Here is a 19,453-nt window from a genome sequence, read left to right as displayed (position 1 = left end):
AACTTTTCATATTCGAGGAATGGAGGAAAAAGTGTGTCAAAATTAATCTCATCGCATGCCAAATATTCGTCACTATCTGGCATTACACGTTTTGATGACTAATGGTCTATTCATTAGGATGATATCTTACTGAGTAATGTTAGCCCACGCTTAATTTCTGCGTATTTTGTAATTATAACGAGTCATTCGCGGAAAAGTATCAAGTGTTTTTATTGACGAATGATACGAGGAAATGTACTTGTTTTTATTACCGTGTATCGACGAAATAGTTACACTTAAGGGAGTATTGCAGTCTTTAATTTAAAAAGTATCAATGTTTTTTTTATTTCATTTTCTTAAAGTGTACGACTTTAAAAATATGTGTGTAAAACCGTTTGCTTCGATTGAATAAACATATCTGGAAAATCTTGTTACAAAATGACCTACCTACCATTAAAAAAAAATCGTACAAAACCAAAGAAACGACTGCCCAAACAACAATATCCCCTTAAGCTTTCTAATATTCGAGAAACACAAGTTTACGAATTGAAGGTAGACAATGAATTTTGTAGTAAACAATTAGGAAATAATAGGAAATAATTTGCTATTGAAAAGAGTAGATTATTACAAAAAGTTTTATGTAAAATGATACGTTTTCTTACAATCGTGATTCCACATTTTATTTCACTTTACCATACATGTCTACCCAAACGACAAACACGAATTTCATATACAAACGTATGTTTCGCATATCTACAGAATACGTATGCATCTGTAATCGTACAGAGAATTATAGATGTACAAACTGTGAAACGGAATACTTTAGAAACAGTTAACTATCGAACTTACGTTTAGTAAGAGTTTCCTTGTTTCTTTTTGCGAATTAATCAGTTAAGTTCGTACCCATAATTCTGGAACACTTTGTATACATGATACATCCCGTGATCACATGTCGACAATTTGAGCACGGTATTGGGCCAAGCTAAACCTTCTGTATGGTAGAAACTCTTTTTCGCTCAAAATTTAACCGCACAATGTACAATTGTTTAAATTTTCTTATCCTAAGACGAAATGCAACGACAGCTCTATCGACTTGTCGTACAACCATTTTAATTACACATATGACGAAATGTCGTACAACTTAAACTTCTTTTGGCAACGCCGTACGCGTTACAATTATCGTTTAAACAATTGCAGTCGTATCACGCAAATTGTAACATGGATGACCGTAACGTGAATGGTCCCTGTTAAGGGTTCTAATTGTTTTCGATTAGAAGAACAAAGAGAAACGTATGATCGTGCTGCGAAAAGTCACATGTCTACACCAAGCCTAAGTTTATATTTTATCGGTATTCGACTTTATTGCCAGAAATCGGCACTACGAAGAATGTCATTTTACGAATACGGTGATTCAGAATTGAAAAAAGAACAATTAAGAAAAAATATTATTTATGTTTATCAATAACGTATTGCTCGTTACGTAACGCACAACACACATACTACATAAGTGTGCGTACACGTACATCGCATAAAGTACCACACATATTCGCGTTACAAGACTGCGCGCGTACATAAAAGATAGTTTTATCGTTTACATAACGAATAAATATTTATTTCCTCATCGACATTATTCAAAGAAATTTTATTCGTTACAGACGAACACTATGAATAATGAATAATAATTGTCCGGTTAAATTATTCGAAGTTGCGCGAATAATTTCCAAATCCACCTGATCTATTTAGTGTCTATTTAGTGAGATTTTTAAACACTCCTTTGTTAATCAACCGGTCACAGTCCATCGATACGTATTCGTTACGTTAACTTCTGACTTCTTCGTCTCAATTTAATAGTAGTACCGGTATCACATCGATGTATGTATATACATTTCTACCGGCATAAATGTTATCTGATAACATTATACCGATATCTGCAGTACATATTCGCTTTTTCTAGGAACTAGAAATAGTAAAATACTACAGAATTAACGATTCGGTCGCTCGCATGAATCGTTTAAATTAGAAGAAATGAAAGATATTAGAAATTAGCAAAATAACGGTACTTTAAATACGTATGGTTTTTTTTTGTCCCTAAAAATAACCAACTTTAACGCTCGAAAGAAAAAATAATGTAATTAAAACAAATATTGCATTATTGGTAGTTTGTACGAGTATGTACGAGTATGTATACAAAATTTGAAATCGATATCTGTCCTTTACTTTTTGTACAATCGTATAAATCATCTCAAGAAACTTCCATATACGAGATTGTCCTGCACACTGTTTCTAAAAACACGTTTAAAGTTTCGGAACGTTATTCTTTATACGTAACCTTCGCTTACCACTAATCAGCCATTCCTGTTTCAAACATATGATCCTCTGCTTTAAATTCAGTCTCTTGCAAGACCAATCGCAGGGATCTACGAACGATACGACCTTCTTTAGAACTCTCAAATGTTCGTTTCTTGACTATTCGTATCGCCCCTGCCCTCTTCGTGAATCGTCTCGCATATTGTCGTAACTGTTGACACTATTGTTACGTTCCTATCACTCGTAATTAACAGTACAATTTGAGAACACTGACAACAATATAAGCAGCAATTTTTACGGTTGCAATACCGTCAAATAAATTTTTTAGAGTCGAACACCATGCCAATTGTTCAGACTCTCGTTTTGACTTTAGGTGAATGCACCCACATAGCGTTCTCATAAGCGATCACTGCTCAGTTCCTCATAATTAATAGTATACTAGGAAAATCTGTGTTGAAAATACTGGCAGCAATTTTTACAGTTGCAATGCCGTGAAATAAATTTTTTAGAACCGAACACCATGCCAATTGTTCAGACTCTCGTTTTGACTTTAGGTGAATGCACCCACACAGCGTTCTCATAAGCGATCACTGCTCAATTCCTCATAAATGGAGGTAGTTTCTTAAAACACTACTTTATGGATTCTATTCTATACTTTATGGATTCACTACTTATTGATCGCGTTCAACTTCATGGGGATTTCGCAAATGCTTTCTTTTCCATGGAAAAGAAGCTTTCTTTTCCGCTTACACGAGCAGTTGATACTCGCGAGCCTTTTCTATTTGTACCTTTCGTCTCATCCGTAACGAATACTTTTCACAGACGCAAATTTCTTTATCGAAACGATGTTCGTTGTTACGCTTGCAAAACCGAACTAGCTACAAGAATTTCGAGTTTCTACTAACTGAAACGTTAAAATCAAATTTACAAGAAGGGGGCACCACACAATGATCGACCCTTGCACCGTTAGAACCGATAGAATTGGCCCTACACCTTTGAACAATGAATGACTCCCGGCCAAGGACCGATGCGTTATTACGGTATACACGTAGGGATTGGTACACGGCTGAGCTCACGTCGTTTATACCCCAAAAGCGGTTTTCTTAAAGACTGGTATCTTTTGTATTTTATTTCCAAGTTGCCAAGCTACTATTTAAAATAAAATACAAAAAGAAATCGATTTTCCCGTCCCGTTTAATACGTTGAGTGCAAAATGAATTTTTCATACCTTTCCATTTACTTCACACGCCACAGTAGTGTTTCTCTTGACGTTCTAAGGTTACTAAATCTTTCAAAAAACCTCCTTTCGAGTTTCTTATTTCCAAAAGTAACCGCCATTCCTGATTTACAACGCGTTTAAAATGTTCGCATAGTTTGTAACGAAAAAATGTATGGAGAAAAGATTTGCAACAAAAAATCAAACGTTATTCGAATAAGATTCAAACCTGCGCACGAAAGAAACACCCGTTTGGCAAGCACACGATTGCATCAGGTGCAATTGCTGCACGATGCACAGTTGCATCAGTATTTATACTAACGAAGATGTCAGCCCTCCAAACATTAAATATCTGTTAAACTATTAATCTCTGATTCTTAAAACTATATGTTATTAGTTTTAATATAATTGTTTGAACGATAATTGTAAAATGTGTAAAGTTATTGTACAATTTGTCGTATGATGCGATTGGGTTAAGCCCTTCGTTATGGCAGGGAGGGGAAAAATATTTATCTAGATAAAAATTTCGAACAACACATAAACGATAAATAACTTTTTAACCGTTACTCGTTAAATAAAAATTTGTACTTAAATTATAGAATAAAATATTTCACATCGATCGAATAAAATGTCACGTTCTTTCTTTCAAAACATCGCGAATAAATTACTACCTGTACATTAGTTTTATTCGCCATAGTTTGTTTCGATACAATTTCAATATTCGGGAAAATTCGTTTCGTTGTGAACGAATAATGCATTATTCGACGAAAGGTTGAAATTTGCGTTAATAAGCGCTCCGACGGTTCGAGTGGTTTTAGCCAGTGCAACGCATTGCCGGTGAGATCGGCGCCTAAATAAACCTCTTAACGTGATCTACATCGGCAGCGCTGTCGTTCACACCGCTGTACGTACAATACAAACCGGGCTTTCTTGCGTGTAGCGGTAACGCGCCGTTGAAGGAACGCGTGTTGGTAAGAGCGATTCGTCTTTTCTCGGTGGGCCACACAAAAGGCTTCGTCGCTGCTGCCAGCCGTATAAAAGAGAGCACAAGAGCGGAGCAGAAGCTCGTGTGCATTCGAAAGGAAGACGAGAGATCCATACGCGGCAGTAAGATAGCACGCAGCAATGTTGGCCGTTCGCCCGTTTTCATTCATGATTTCGCAAGGGCGATGCTGACGCCGTACGTTCTCTCTCTTTCTCTCTTTCTGTATGTGCCACCTGCACATCCTCCTTTGTCGCCGTTGCCGTTGCCGTTGCCGTTGCCGTCGCTACCGTCACTGCTACCGTTAAGCCACGCCACTCTTTACCCCGTATCGTTGCCGGTGTTACCGCCCCACCACGTTCAGGGACGTATAGCGGCGCGCAAGTGTTGCTGTCTTCTTTCCCGGGAGAACGAACAAGAGCTGTAAAACCAGAAACGTACAATTAGTGCACGTAACACCGCTCACGGAGACGTTCGGACGCGGATGTGTAATTCTTTCGCGTTATCCGATCAAAGAAAACTTTTATCGTCATTATTCCGTCATTTTCTTTTCCTCGCTGTACGCGAATTAGATGACGTAACGACGAGTCTGAACCAAGTCACGTAACTACCTCAATTAACGTCAGAGATGGGCAAAATTCTTATTTGGATACAAAATTTTGAATACCGAGTCAAGTTGAAGAATGCTCGTTGCGTTATTCGTTCGATAAAAATTGACATTTCATTTTAAGGATAACGTCGTACGTTTCACGTTGAACGAATAAAATCTACACGTACGATCTACATGTAAGACATTAAAGAAAAGAATAGAGAGTGACATTATGGTATACCTGTATTGCATTATAAATCGCTTCTTGCGTATTCGTACAGAACGAGGGTAAAGAGTTACAAAAATTAATCGTTACATCACCGATCTATCAGTAGCAGTATCAAAATGTAAAGGGGTATATTCTCGCGAAGATATACGGAAAAATACAAAAATTTTCATTTTCATTAGTGGATGACTCATCTCACGCGCATACCTTATCGCTCTCGTTTATAAACCGTTGGACGCTGGTAATTCCACAGTCGCTCGGTGATGCTCTATCTTGTTCACTCTTGGTGAATTCCGTTCACTCTACTCGTCGAGTGACACGTGCGGGGCTCGGCTTCGAGCCGAGATAAACAAAGGATCGATTTGTGGAATAGGAACGTTACCTTCCTCGGTTATATGAAATATCGCGAACCTCGTTCCGTTGCATGTAATCACGAACTACTACACGTGCTATTAGTTACACAATCTTAATTTTGGCAGTTCAAGATTCTAGAATTCTCACGGAGTATTTGTAACGTTTCTGTTCTTTCGCTAAAAATTGTTCTTCGACAACTGCATACTTTTAATTCGATCACCAACGCGATGGAAACTGTTTATAATCATAAAGTAGACTTCTTAAATTTATACAAGAAACTTTTCAATATGTACAAAATTTCTTGTTAGGGGGGTTGTTTTTTGAGAATTACACTACAAGAAACCGTTTTTTACAATGAAATTTTGAATAGAATCACCGTTCATAACGACACACCATTTCAAATTTAAAAAGTATTGAAAATTTATCGATTGTTTTTAAAAAGTACAAAAAAGTTTATGTTAAACTTCAAACACATGAAATAAAGCAAAAAGTCTTAGTAGATATGAATCTGGAAATCCTTGGTTTTCAAATGATAATAATTATTGTATTTTTCAAGAATTGATGAATTGTAGCATCGAATTCAATGGTATTTTTATAAAATAAAAGAAAATGTGATATTTTTTATCGACTACAATATTGTCTGCATAAACCTATGTACAAAAGTGTACATTGAAATGGTTGATGGGCATATCAAGCATACGGTGTACTTGAAAGTAAAATTTGATTAGGGAAAATGTCTTATAACTTAAAAGCAACTGATTTTTGAACCCGCATTGATCAAATCCTTTTATTCGTTTTAATGAATATTATATATCTCCAAGATTTGGCACATAGTTTTTCACACACCCTATATTACAATTTAGTTATAATTATCCAAGAGCGGCGTTTCCATTATAAGTCGAATATTATCATGAAATTTTATTGAAATTAATATACAGGCTAATTTTGTTCGAGATGATAAATATTACATTTATGGTAATTTATTAATTTTTGTATTTCTACGCTGTAAATATTTTATAATCGATATATAGAAATTCTTCTCTATACCAACACGCTCAGTTATTATTATAATAAGAATTCACTCGTTAAAAATAATCTAATTATTTTTTGAATAAATTTACTTTTTAATTTCTAAAGAGCACGTTTAACATAGATTGAAAACGGTATACTTTTTACGCGTATAGACCTTTCACTGTTCTATCGAACCAAACTTCAAATAAAGCTCGTGCTACACTATAAAATATCTAAATATAGGTATCAATATGTCAAAAAAGAACCGTAATCGATGTATCAGGGATTAGAGAAGATACAGGAGACAAAAGCTCGTAGTACATTCCTGATGTGGTGTGATGTCGCTTCCCATTTCGGATTGCCGGCTCCGTTTTTCATCGTAGATGTTCGTATCCTTCCGTCGGCGACCCGGAAAAGCACGAGGCGCCCGTCGGCAGCTCTACGGAAATTGTCGAACGTCGGACTGAGGTCGGTAGAGGTCGGCCAACTCGAACACGTTCCGTCGTCGATTCGTTTCCCCGATATCTATACCCAACTGCTTTGAAACAATTTAGGCTGTTTTAATCCACGTGTTTCTCCGAGAAACTCGTTCACCGTTTCTCGTTGTAAAACGACACGAATCATGCAAATGCAAATATTAATATGCGTCTTAACGAACGACTTATACAACAGTTAAGAACTCGTAAAGTTTGTAGGTTGAACATATTGTATGAGCAAGCGATAGTGCAACACGTTGCTTGTCATTGGAATGGTTCGAGTATAGAAAAAGATCGGTTCGATGTCTCGTTTTTTAGTTGTTTTGATTTGGAAGATCAAGATCTAAATGTAAATACGCGATCGAGTTTATACGTTACTTGTTGAATATTATTTGCATTTTGACGCAAGGTTCCAAGCGCTGTTGCTTTACTTTTCTTGATCATAGGAATAACAGTTATGATGTTCTATTTAATATTAATAGCAGCGTTGGCTGGGTATTCTGAAAAAATGTACGTTTATTAACTTGTAGCCGTTATGCGTTAAGTATTATTACGAATTTGGAAATTCTAATACGAGGAATGCGATCACATTCAGCGGTATGTATGCGTCAGCGCTTCTAAAACTGTTTTAAATAATATATTTACTGAATATAGAGATTCGTTTGTAATTCCTTCATGTGTTACAGTAAGAAATGTACGCAAAATTTATCTACCTTATTTTATTTATTAAATTAATACAATTTTTCACTGAACAAATGTTTTAAGCGAAATGCTGATATACAGTCGTGGATACTAATTAAACATTTAAAAGTATTCGAAATATATAATAGCGTCTGAAATACGTAAACACTTGTATCCGAAAACATTCTAATTCCCGTTGCAAGTTCTGGCACTCTTGACACAATTATACTTCCATGTACGTAAGTCACAAGGCGGTTAGTAATAACTGAAATTCATACATTCGTTAATCAATGAGTTAAGACAAATCGCTAGAACAAGTGACACAGAAACACTCGTTTACCTCGCTATAGTATCGACATTAATGACTGGAAAACCTTGTTACAGGTACTGGTGAATCCGGCAAATCCACCTTTATTAAACAGATGAGAATCATCCACGGGTCTGGTTACTCAGACGATGACAAGAGGGGGTTCATTAAACTCGTATACCAAAACATTTTCATGGCCATGCAGTCCATGATTCGAGCGATGGACCTTCTCAAGATCGAGTACGGCCAATCGTCTAATATAGTAAGTATTTTTATCGGTGACCATGACTCCCTTTTTGCCGCGTTAATTATGGTACTCGAATGCAACGTTCGCACTTTATCGTAGGAAAAAGCAGAACTCGTGCGTGTCGTGGATTTCGAAACAGTTACAACGTTTGAAAGTCCATATGTAGAAGCAATCAAGGATTTATGGGCAGATTCTGGCATCCAGGAGTGTTACGATCGCAGGCGAGAATATCAACTCACAGACTCCGCTAAATAGTAAGTAGTCTCTTTCATAACTGGCATACTTCATATATTATATATACATATATGATACATATTTCCATTGAGGAGAGCATATCATTTCTTTATTTCTATATCTTTTTTTTCTAATTGTTATTTTGAAACGAATAAATATTACTTAATAGTGTTGTTGTGATTAGAATGCATCGTCGACTTCCAATGCGTTCGCTGTTAAACCAATTCTTAGAACATGTGTACACGGGTGCAGATTTGGTACAATCGATGTAAGAGGAGCGCGCGTACACACACATGGACGCACATACACAAAACGAATTTCCAGGATACTCACGGTTATCGTCAAAACGTCGTTCACGCAACATTAGTAGAAAAATATATTACAGAGGGTTCCACTTAAATTACAAGCTGTCTAATTATCTTTTCTAATTGCAACGATAGAAAAGTGTATTGGTTTCGAAGAGCGAATGCGCTACAAGAAGTATGTTGTTTTAATATCATCTCTTTCCAATGTTTTCAGGATCACCCATGTTTGTTTCTTTTACATGGAAGTGCATATTTTGTCTTCTATATGTTGTAGCTGCCAGAAATATGCATTCGGGCGCGTGTAAAAATATGATCTCAAAATGACCTTGGATTTCAAAATTTAACGCAAGCTGATCGCTACACGGATTTTTCTAAAATGTTCTCGAACGCCACATTTATTTTGCGCCCAACTCTTCGTAAAATAAATTTTAAAATGTCGAATGTTTTTTTTTTTTTAATAAAAATACTTGACCAAGTCGACAGACTTCTCCAAAATTTACATTACATCTACCGAATCGGTCCATTGGTTCTCGGTTCGTATACAGATAGTAATAAATGAAACGTGAGTATTCAAAATGGATACGCGCGGTATCCTGGACCTCGGGGAACGTGTTAAAATTAAATATAAAACTTGCGTTCATCGAGATCCCAGGTTTCAGGAGCAACGAAAGACAATGTACATATAAGTGGGCATGTTTAATTTCGTACGACAGAAACAAAAAATTTTTTTCGACGTTAACTTACTTTTCCCATTATTGTGATAATAAATGCTCGAAACGGTGTCTCTCGGCGATCTATACATTGTCTATAAGTATAACCTATTTTCATATTTGATTTTACACTTTTGAGTTCGAGATCATTTTAAGGTCATATTATTATTATTATTCATTTCTGAATGCATATCCGTGTTATGTAGAAAAAAGTTTGGTCCGTACCTTGGAAACTCTGACAATAATTACTTTCGGTATGTTTGCCTATTTGAGACCATCCAAATAATTTACGAAACACTTTTCGTATCGTTACAACCAGAGAAACTAATTAGGGGATCTGTTTCGGGGGCATTTGTTTGGGACTTTCTGTTTAGAAAAAGAAAAAAGGAAAGAAAGATACTCGTGTAACCATTTATAATTTATTCAACGTTCAAGAAGGCTAAAAGTCGTTGCTAATGTTTACCATATATTTGTCTACTATTTCTCACGTCCTGTTTGATGTTCGTTCTTTATACGAGATTATATTTCGGGAGTGCTCTGCTTCTTCTCGCGTATCAGGCATTGAGAACATGATGTTTCAGTTACCTAATGGAGATAGATCGAGTTGCGGCACCAAACTACCTCCCCACAGAACAGGACATTCTTCGTGTGAGAGTGCCCACTACTGGTATAATAGAATATCCTTTTGACTTGGAAGAGATTCGATTTAGGTACGTCTCATCGTGCAAAGAAAGAGGGAAGCTGCCTGTGCCTGTGTACTACTTACATCGGACTCTTTCTGCATCGTGCCTGCATCCGTTGTAACTCACCAATTTCACTTTTGTACATGAAAATTATCACTTATTATGTTTCTTTTTCTTCCTCACTGATGTCTTACGAGTTTAATTTATTCCTCCAGTTTTATGACATACAATATTCGAAGTATTACCAAGTACAGAATTTCATATTTTGCAGCAGTGGAAAAATATTTGTTTTCTTACAGGTTTAAGTCCATCGATTATAAGTAACTACTTCCCTTTTTAATTCCTTCCTTTTCTTTTTCTTTTTTTTTCAGAGAATACATTTTAGGCTTTTGTATCTTGGTTAATTATGTAATTTGCGAGGACCAGATACATACACATAAAAAAAATGTTAGTAGTCTCCGATATTATCGGCTCGTATGTCATAAAACTTAAAGAGTAAATCAATGAACTTCGCATTATCGAAAATTCTTTCAGGCAGTGACGACGAGCATGTGAGCTGTTTTGCGCGATATTCCTCTCCTCATAATCACCTTTAATACATGCATGGCATGCACTATCAGACTGTGGCTTCGTTTGTTTTGCAGTTATCTTAGTGACCTAGAGCGTATCGAAAAGTCCGACTTCCTTCCTACTGAACAAGACATTCTTCGGGCTCGAGCTCCTACTACTGGCATTATAGAATATCCGTTTGATCTGGACTCCATCATATTTAGGTACTAGCACACATTACTTGAATTTGACTGTACTTTTAGAAGTAAATTCTATACTAACTTGGAGTAATGGAACAGTACCAAGATATCCCTGTGAGTTTTCAATACGAGTAAAATTTCATTTATTTTATACGTGTAATTATCTTGTTTCTTTTTTACTTTTATTTTTTTTTTTTTTTTTTTTTTTTTTTATTTATATATCGTTACAATGTTGTTTATTTGTATTAATAATGTTTCCAATCATGTTTGTTTAAGTATCATGTAATCTGTTACAATAGTATTCCATTGTACATAATTATTATCCATACACACCTTAGTAACCATAAGGCTGTAGTTACAATAGTAGTAGAAAGTAGTTACAACAACAGTAGGTAGTAGTTATAATTTAAGCCTTAGAATACTCCTATGAAATGAGTATAAATAATTGGTTATTTAAAAATAGGATTACGCTGTTTGCTACATTATACTGACTCTTATTTTCCTTTTTCTCTGTTTATTCGAACTTTTTGTATTCTTTTTTTGCTTTAAACAGCTTATTGTTTGCATGCTTTTCATGCAATTTATATTCACAGAATAAGGTTATCTACGTATCACTATTTTTAATTAATAGTCAATTGACTAATTAAATACTGTTATGCAAAATAATAGTAAATATTTGTAAATTGCATTGTATAATGAGCAAAAAAATTTGTTTCTTAAATACAGATTCATTTTATTAATATGTAGCAAAAATTTGCAAAAAATGCTAAAAAATATTCAATAATACTTATATCGATATATTTTACAGGATGGTAGATGTGGGCGGACAGAGATCAGAAAGAAGAAAGTGGATTCATTGTTTCGAGAATGTCACCTCGATTATTTTTTTAGTAGCTTTAAGTGAATATGATCAAATCTTATTTGAGTCAGAAAATGAGGTAAACATAATTGTAAAATTAACGAACCACGATTTCGTGAATATTTAAAGTACAAATATTGAAAGTTACTTTTATTATTTTCAGAATCGAATGGAAGAAAGTAAGGCATTGTTCAAAACAATTATTACATATCCTTGGTTTCAACACTCCTCTGTTATTCTGTTCCTTAACAAAAAAGATCTGCTCGAAGAGAAGATTATGTATTCCCATCTTGTTGACTATTTTCCTGAATACGATGGTGAGTATACAATAATATTCGTTTTGAAAACAAAACTGTTAATAAGACTCGTATTACTAGTCTTATTAATAAGTAGATTTATGAATCTTTGATACTATTCACGCAGTAATACATAAAATATATATTGTACGCGTTAATAGTTCGAAATATATTATGAATTTAGCAACATTACAGCATTTTGATAATATATAAATTAATTTAATAAATCGAAAGGTTGTGAAACATTGTGCTTGCAAAAACTTTGTGTTTCGTAAAATTGATATAAATTTTTAGAAAATTCTATTTCATACTGATTTTGTAAATTGTATGAATAATATAAAGCATTTTAATTATAAATTACTTATATTCCCTCATGAGATAGGCGAAGGATTAAACACAGTTTAAAATAAGTATTCAGTATTTATTTGGAGGATCAGGTTAATAATTAGTTTGCATTATTTTGGAATGTACTATTCATTTTGTTATTAGTAAATCAATAAGTTTTATGGTATAGGCCCTAAACAGCAAGATGTACCAGCCAGGGAATTCATCTTAAAGGTTTATCTCAGTACGAATCCTGATCCTGACCGCATGTGCTACTCTCACTTTACGTGTGCGACAGGTCTGTTCAAGTACAACACATCCTGGCAAAAATTGTAGATTTTTGTAGAAAACTTTCTAAATCAATCCAGTAACTATAAATCATAAAATTGTAACTGTATTCTTAAAGCTTAACCCTTCCCCTACCATAGAAAAGCTATTTTTCGTATTTCAGTTTACATTCCATATGATCCATCTATAATAAATAATAAAGATTCTCTGCAATATAGAATCAATTTACATATATAAATCACTAGACTTAGTCCTCGATTTAGGGAAACTTGTTTATTTTGCAATTGACTTCCAAAGAATTTTATGTAAACATTTCTTAGCTTTTTGTAAAACTGCACAGCCGTTAAAATACATGTGTTATAATCTAATAGAGTATGTACATCTATATCAAAAAAACTTACATAAGAGATTTATCTACTTGATAAAACTTTTAGAAGGTTTCTTTGAGAATTAATGAAATTAATTCAGGAATTCGTCCTTGCAATACTTATTGCATTTATATAAGAACAATTCAGAATCAGTGAACGAGTGAGATAAAAATTTTATTTATTATCATTTCCAATACTCAAGTAATACTTTCTTTTGTTCTAATTTTCTAACTCTTATGTATAATTTTAAGATATAATAATTTATGTATTACATTGGAACGACTAAGTTCAATTCAATCATAGTTTTCTTTTATTTAGACTTTTTTTTACGTTTTTATGAGTACTTTGTTTTAAGTAGTATAAATCTTTTAATTTCATGCTATCAGCACTAATCAGTATTTGAGTTGAACTCAATAAAATCCTAAAATAATATCCTACTGACAATTTAATTAAAAGAAAAATACAGCGATTGTATGCTCCTTTTAAAAGTAGAAGTAATATCAATTTGTATGCTTGCTTGTATATTTCACAGGGCAACCCAGAGATGCCCTAGCTGCTAGAGAATACATTTTAAGGATGTTTGTCGATTTGAATCCAGATACAGAGAAGATAATTTATTCACACTTTACGTGTGCCACAGGTAGGCTGCTAGTAATTTTCTGTAATGTGCATTTGCCTGTTGTTGACCATTCTATATGTTGTGTAAGTTAATTTGCACGCTGCTTATATTCCCAGCATAAGGTGTGTAATTCTTATAATACTATTTCTTTATTACAGGAAAATCAATCTATTACATACACGGTTTAATATTTTGGCAAATATTAAACTTCAATTATTGTGATTTTAATATATATTATTACTTATAAGTAACAATATATTATAAAATTTATATACGTATACATGTATTACTAACATTAGATTGATTTTCTATTTGAATATGACATTTACTCCCAATAATGTGTGATTTATTATTGCATGCTGCGTTTATGGAATTATTCACCAGATACTGAAAACATCAAACTTGTATTCTGTGCTGTTAAAGATACTATTATGCAAACTGCACTTAAAGAATTTAATCTCGCTTAATGTGATTGTTGATAATTTTTGCATTTATATACGATCTTTAGGTAACACTTCACAAATATTATATTTCTTTTACTGTAAACATACACAGATTTTTTACAAAGTTAATATCATTGTGTAATCAAGCATTGGTAAATCAAAAGTAAAAATAGACTATCTCATTTTCTGTGCAACATATTAAAACTGCCAATCTGTTTTCCTTGGATAATATTATTTGTGCATAAACTACTTTAACAAATATATCTATCATAAAAAGTTAAAAAACATGAAATATAAATAAAAAATATTTAATTTTATTAGCTTCATAGATTTCAAAAAAGTAGTTTAAATAGTCTAATTGTTATTATGCTTTGCCAACATTACAAATATTTTTATTCACTTAATGCAACTTGAAATAATACTGTAACATAGAATATTGTAACATAATATATTTCAACTATGATGCATACAACAAACTAAAGTTTGAAATAATGTATTTAATTAATGTAAATTATTATACTATGGTCAATTTGATAAGTGTACTTAATTTTGATTAATAGATACTAATCTAATAAGGTAATTGGGTGATATATTATGCTCTGCACAAAGTTTTAATGCATGCATTATATGCACCTTATTTATTTGCACAGTTTTGTGTAATTTGATCATTTCTTAAATATCCAAATTAAATTAAACAAAAACTTCATTTTTCGCAAAAAATAGTTAACAAGGGTTATAGTACATATTTATAATCTGTTCGTGTATATATTGTTTTATCAACATTTTTATTTTTATCTACTACCAAAGAATAGTTAAATGTATATAATAAGTAATATTATATTTTATATTAATGGAAATCTCATAGTAGATATTCCTGCAAAATTATGAATAATTTAAAAAGAATTGGCAAAAAATCTGTTAAATTAATCGTGCTTTTCCTCTGCAATTAATTCTGATTTCTATGATTTATTATGTTTAATTGATAATTATAAGGATAAGAATACATTCATAAATTGATGTGTTCTAATCATTTAATTTAAGTACATCAATACGCAGTATAATTAAGTTAATTATTTAATATTCCTATGCATTTTTATGCATGAAAGATAAAAATTGCACATTGCATGTGTTTTGACTTCAGCTTATTCTGATCTTTTAATTAATGGTAAGTGAATTTGTTATACTTTATTACATTATTATATAATGTGAAATATTAATTACTGAATATGCTATTTTGATGTTTCTTAACACTTTGTTGCCTACAAGTTAACTCGTAGCTAATGATCTGTCACCGTATGTCATCTATGAATAAATAAAGGGTAATGGACGTTTGAAAGAAGAATACAAATTAGTGTAAAAAAATAAAATAAGTAACATTTACCTTGTAGTTGTCACTTGAATGAACATTTGTATTAGAAATAATTTCATTTAATAACAATATGACAGTCCGCCTATTAACATCATCAAATAACCAATTTTGATCTTTGCTTAATTAACTTACTAACTGAATGATTATTGATCACTTAATTTATATACATGGTATAAACAAATATTTGTCACGGTTTTTAAATAAGAATCTATGCATCCAGATTAACGAGAATTTGTTACAAAACATGTAATGGAGTTGATCTTGAAATTTGAAATCAAATTTTTTTTATTGTTATATATTCTAGATTCTAGTTGAAAAAATCGACTAGTTACAAACAAACAATTTTGTGTCACAAATTTGTCAAAGTTACGATTGACTAGATCTTGTGGAATTACTCTTGGAAGAAAAACGTCTATAGTAAAGAAAGTACATAAAAAAAATTTGTTGTTTGTAGTCAACATTAGGAAACAAAGACAATACGAAGATAGTGTTTTTCTTATAAGAATTTTTTACAAGTAAATAGTTTCTTTATAATGTTCAAAATTGGATTGTGAATTTTAAGATCTAAATGAATTTTATAGCGTTTTTTTTTTCTTAACAAAATTTTTATCAAATTTATAATCAGTTGTGTAAATTTGTCTGTGGCAGCTGTGATAAACATTTTCTTGCATCCTGTATATAAATTTTAAATTGTTACAATTTGTTCTCTTACAGATACAGAAAACATCAGATTTGTATTTGCAGCAGTAAAGGACACCATTCTACAATCTAACTTAAAAGAATACAATCTGGTTTAGATGGCAATATGTAAAACTCAGAATGGACTCAAGAATTTTTCTTATACCCTGACCAAGGTATTAGTGTGAACTCTGTTTAGCTACAAATGAAGGGAATAAGAGAAAGGCAGAAAATAAACAATAACTTGTGGTGCCATCAGCATATGTCGCTGCTCCATTACAAGTGTACCAACTATCGATTAGTAAAATTTATGATGGAAGTAACAGCGATGAAAAAACATGGACCTAAATCAGAGCGTTATACGTTCTTTCCTAACCTTTTCACTGTCAATACCAACAAATTGATTTAGTTTCGTACTCTATTTGTTGAATTTGTTACCTTTTTATAAATTAGTTTAGTCAAGCATGCCTGGCTGACTGCGTAATCGTCTGATTTTTATATAACAATACCACAAGCAAACACGTAAATAATCGTATAAGATAGAGTGCAGCCATGCCATACAATGTCTGTCCAAGTGTATATCTCAAATCGAGAGATCTCAGCAAGAAACTGAAGCGAAGAAGGACAAAAGCTTTTTAATCACAAGTAGTCGGTGACACAAGTGATAGCAATTCTAGTGCCATTTACTAGTGTGGTGTTTTTATTCCAGTCCCTTCTTAGATGCAAAAGCCAAAGTGTTTTTTTATCTGTGCCAGAAGCGAGTAAAAGTTTTTTCTGCATGTGACTCAAATTCATAATTCATCATATAAATATTGTTATATATAATATATGAAATGAAACATAGGTTAGCATCAAAGAGAGCAACATAAAACCAGCAAGAAGGAAATTTTACCCCCCTTCAATATTAAGAAATTATTAGAAAACAACATCTGTTTGATGTGACTTTAGGTAATTAGGAGGTGAGAGGTTGCAGATTTCTCTGCTATTTCTCTTCTCCATAGGCTGTGTACAGAATGTGAGGGCTGCGATCTCATGCCATACAACTATAATCTTACGATTTATAAGTGACATAAGAATCTTAATCATAATGATGGCTTTCCTTTCATCCAGCCCTCGCTTGTTGGCACAGCATTGTGTAGCAAGGGACACAGTTCAAGAACATATGCCCCTGTGACGCATTGTATCCATATTACAGTGTATGTATGTATGACCTGCTCACTGCCTGCGCTCGCTCTTGGTAGCTAGCGCGCTGCCCATTGCTTGTATTCTCTAATAGATAGACTAACTACTGTTTCTGCCACCTTTCAGTGTTCTAATGTAAGAACATTTGTACGAAGGTGATGGAAACTGCTTTGTGTGTATTTAGAGAGTACTCGCACAATAAACTTCACAGTGTTAGTTTGATTCGTAAAGCAGATTATGACATTTGGATGCATACATCCAAATGTCTAAGTCTGACAGTGCTAACACTGTACGCACACTGGGCAGCATATGTCATACCTACTTTGGTCGAAACACTGAATTTATATGAAGGAAAAAAAATATATAAATACATTGGATAAAATATAATATTAAGAGATAATAACAAATAATATTGAATAATAATAATAATAATAATAATAATAATAATAATAAATAATAATAATAATAGTAATAATACTATTAATATTAATAATAATACTGCTTGGTTTTCAGTGAAAGTGTATGACTAAAGTGAGCGGATGGGAGCGCGGGAAGGGAAACACATGTGTATTTCAAGTGCAAAACGATGCTAGTGAGAAAAAATGATAATGCAAGTGAGAAAGAGGAAGAGAGAATGTTTGAGAAAGAAAGAGTGAGAGTAAGAGCGAGAGAATGAATTTAGTATGCAGCATGTGTGAAACATTTTAATAAAAAGTAAAAATTCGGTTGAGAGAAACAGGTTTTCTATCACCAGATTTGAGAATGAACGAGTGATGTGCAAATTTATGGCTATAGTTAATTTGTAAATCATTTTTTGTCAAAAGTATACATTTTTCTGAAAGCATAATATGTTGGGTATTCTTTCTGTGTGTATAAAATGTAAACACCTACCAAGCCCAAAATGAGATCAATGTTTCTAACTTATTTATAATAAATAATATACATTAATGATAAAAATAAACGCAGTTTGTGACAGTAGTATGGGCGCATGGTACAACATTCATCTTGTATATTTACCTCAGAACATGATAATCCTTGCAGACAGCAATAATCCTTAATCCCATTTATATGATTTGAAAAAACGCACAATTAATGTTATTTTATAAAAATAATTACAAGAAAGTAATTTATCTTAGGTTTTATTTTATTTTCATTATGTAAAAATTGTTACATTTTATGGGAGAAATATATTTTCATTTGATGGTATATTTTGAAATTTTTATTATTCTACATAAATTTATTATATCAATATACAAACAAAAATTTTATATAGTATGAAACACGTAAATTGCACAAACCTTAATATTTTTGTTTAGCATTTTTAGATGTCATCTGAATAGAAGTTATTTTATTTTAAGTACTCCATAGCGGCAATTGTTTTTCTACAAAAATACAATAATATTTGGTAAGAATAAAAAGACAAAGTAATGGAACGATTACTTTTAAGTCACCGGATTCCTTAACTTTGCTTAAATTGGGGAAGAGTGCAAAACAGTAAGTGAGATATATATAGTTAGATTTGATCGTTGAGTGCATTTTATCCATTACCAATTACATGTTTTTTATCTAACTTAAAATCATTCAAATATGATTGTGTTTGATATTGCTTTTATTGTCAGAATTTTATCAATTTGATTAAAGCAATGTCATATGTAATAATATAGTAAAAAATATAGAAGTTTTACTTTTTTGCTTCAGTGATTCATTAATAATTTGCGACACTATTGGTCGTATGTCAAAGATAAGAGACAGCTTTAGAATCTGATAATGCAAATTTAACAGACATCATTATATATAAATGAGCTCGATTTTATATATCTGTGTTAAATTATTTATTTTCGTAAATTTTTGAATTGTTCTAAGTTTTTCTCAATATGAACAAAATAATACAGAATGCAGTGTAACTCTATTTTGAATTGTCTTTTCTAAAACGGTTTTAAGTATTATGTAGTTACATAGAAGTGTACGTTT

The 19,453-nt window shown here is 32.5% G+C and overlaps 1 protein-coding gene across 10 annotated transcripts in view; it reads left to right on the top strand.

The window, feature by feature from the left end:
• Galphaq (G protein alpha q subunit) overlaps positions 1–18,688 on the top strand; it is an 80,936-nt gene extending 62,248 nt beyond the window's left edge. The window contains exons 1-9 of one of the 10 annotated variants that reach the window (XM_076313491.1): positions 6,858–7,132; positions 8,206–8,390; positions 8,475–8,629; positions 10,952–11,080; positions 11,865–11,994; positions 12,079–12,232; positions 12,726–12,833; positions 13,724–13,831; positions 16,337–18,688. In XM_076313491.1, the coding sequence (XP_076169606.1) occupies positions 8,244–8,390; positions 8,475–8,629; positions 10,952–11,080; positions 11,865–11,994; positions 12,079–12,232; positions 12,726–12,833; positions 13,724–13,831; positions 16,337–16,419 (1,014 nt within the window). In that variant the 5' untranslated portion in view covers positions 6,858–7,132; positions 8,206–8,243 and the 3' untranslated portion in view covers positions 16,420–18,688. Of the gene's footprint in view, positions 1–6,857; positions 7,133–7,364; positions 7,738–8,205; positions 8,391–8,474; positions 8,630–10,205; positions 10,335–10,951; positions 11,081–11,864; positions 11,995–12,078; positions 12,233–12,725; positions 12,834–13,723; positions 13,832–14,194; positions 14,486–16,336 lie in introns of those variants that run through there. The other 9 variants (XM_076313492.1, XM_076313486.1, XM_076313493.1 and 6 more) reach the window with 9 other exon arrangements.
• The last annotated feature ends 765 nt before the right edge of the window (positions 18,689–19,453 follow it).

The sequence above is a fragment of the Ptiloglossa arizonensis genome, chromosome 6 (assembly GCF_051014685.1).
Source record: "Ptiloglossa arizonensis isolate GNS036 chromosome 6, iyPtiAriz1_principal, whole genome shotgun sequence".
Lineage (NCBI taxonomy): Eukaryota > Metazoa > Arthropoda > Insecta > Hymenoptera > Colletidae > Ptiloglossa > Ptiloglossa arizonensis.
Note: the sequence above shows the minus strand (reverse complement) of the source record. Positions and strands in the feature narration are given on the sequence as shown.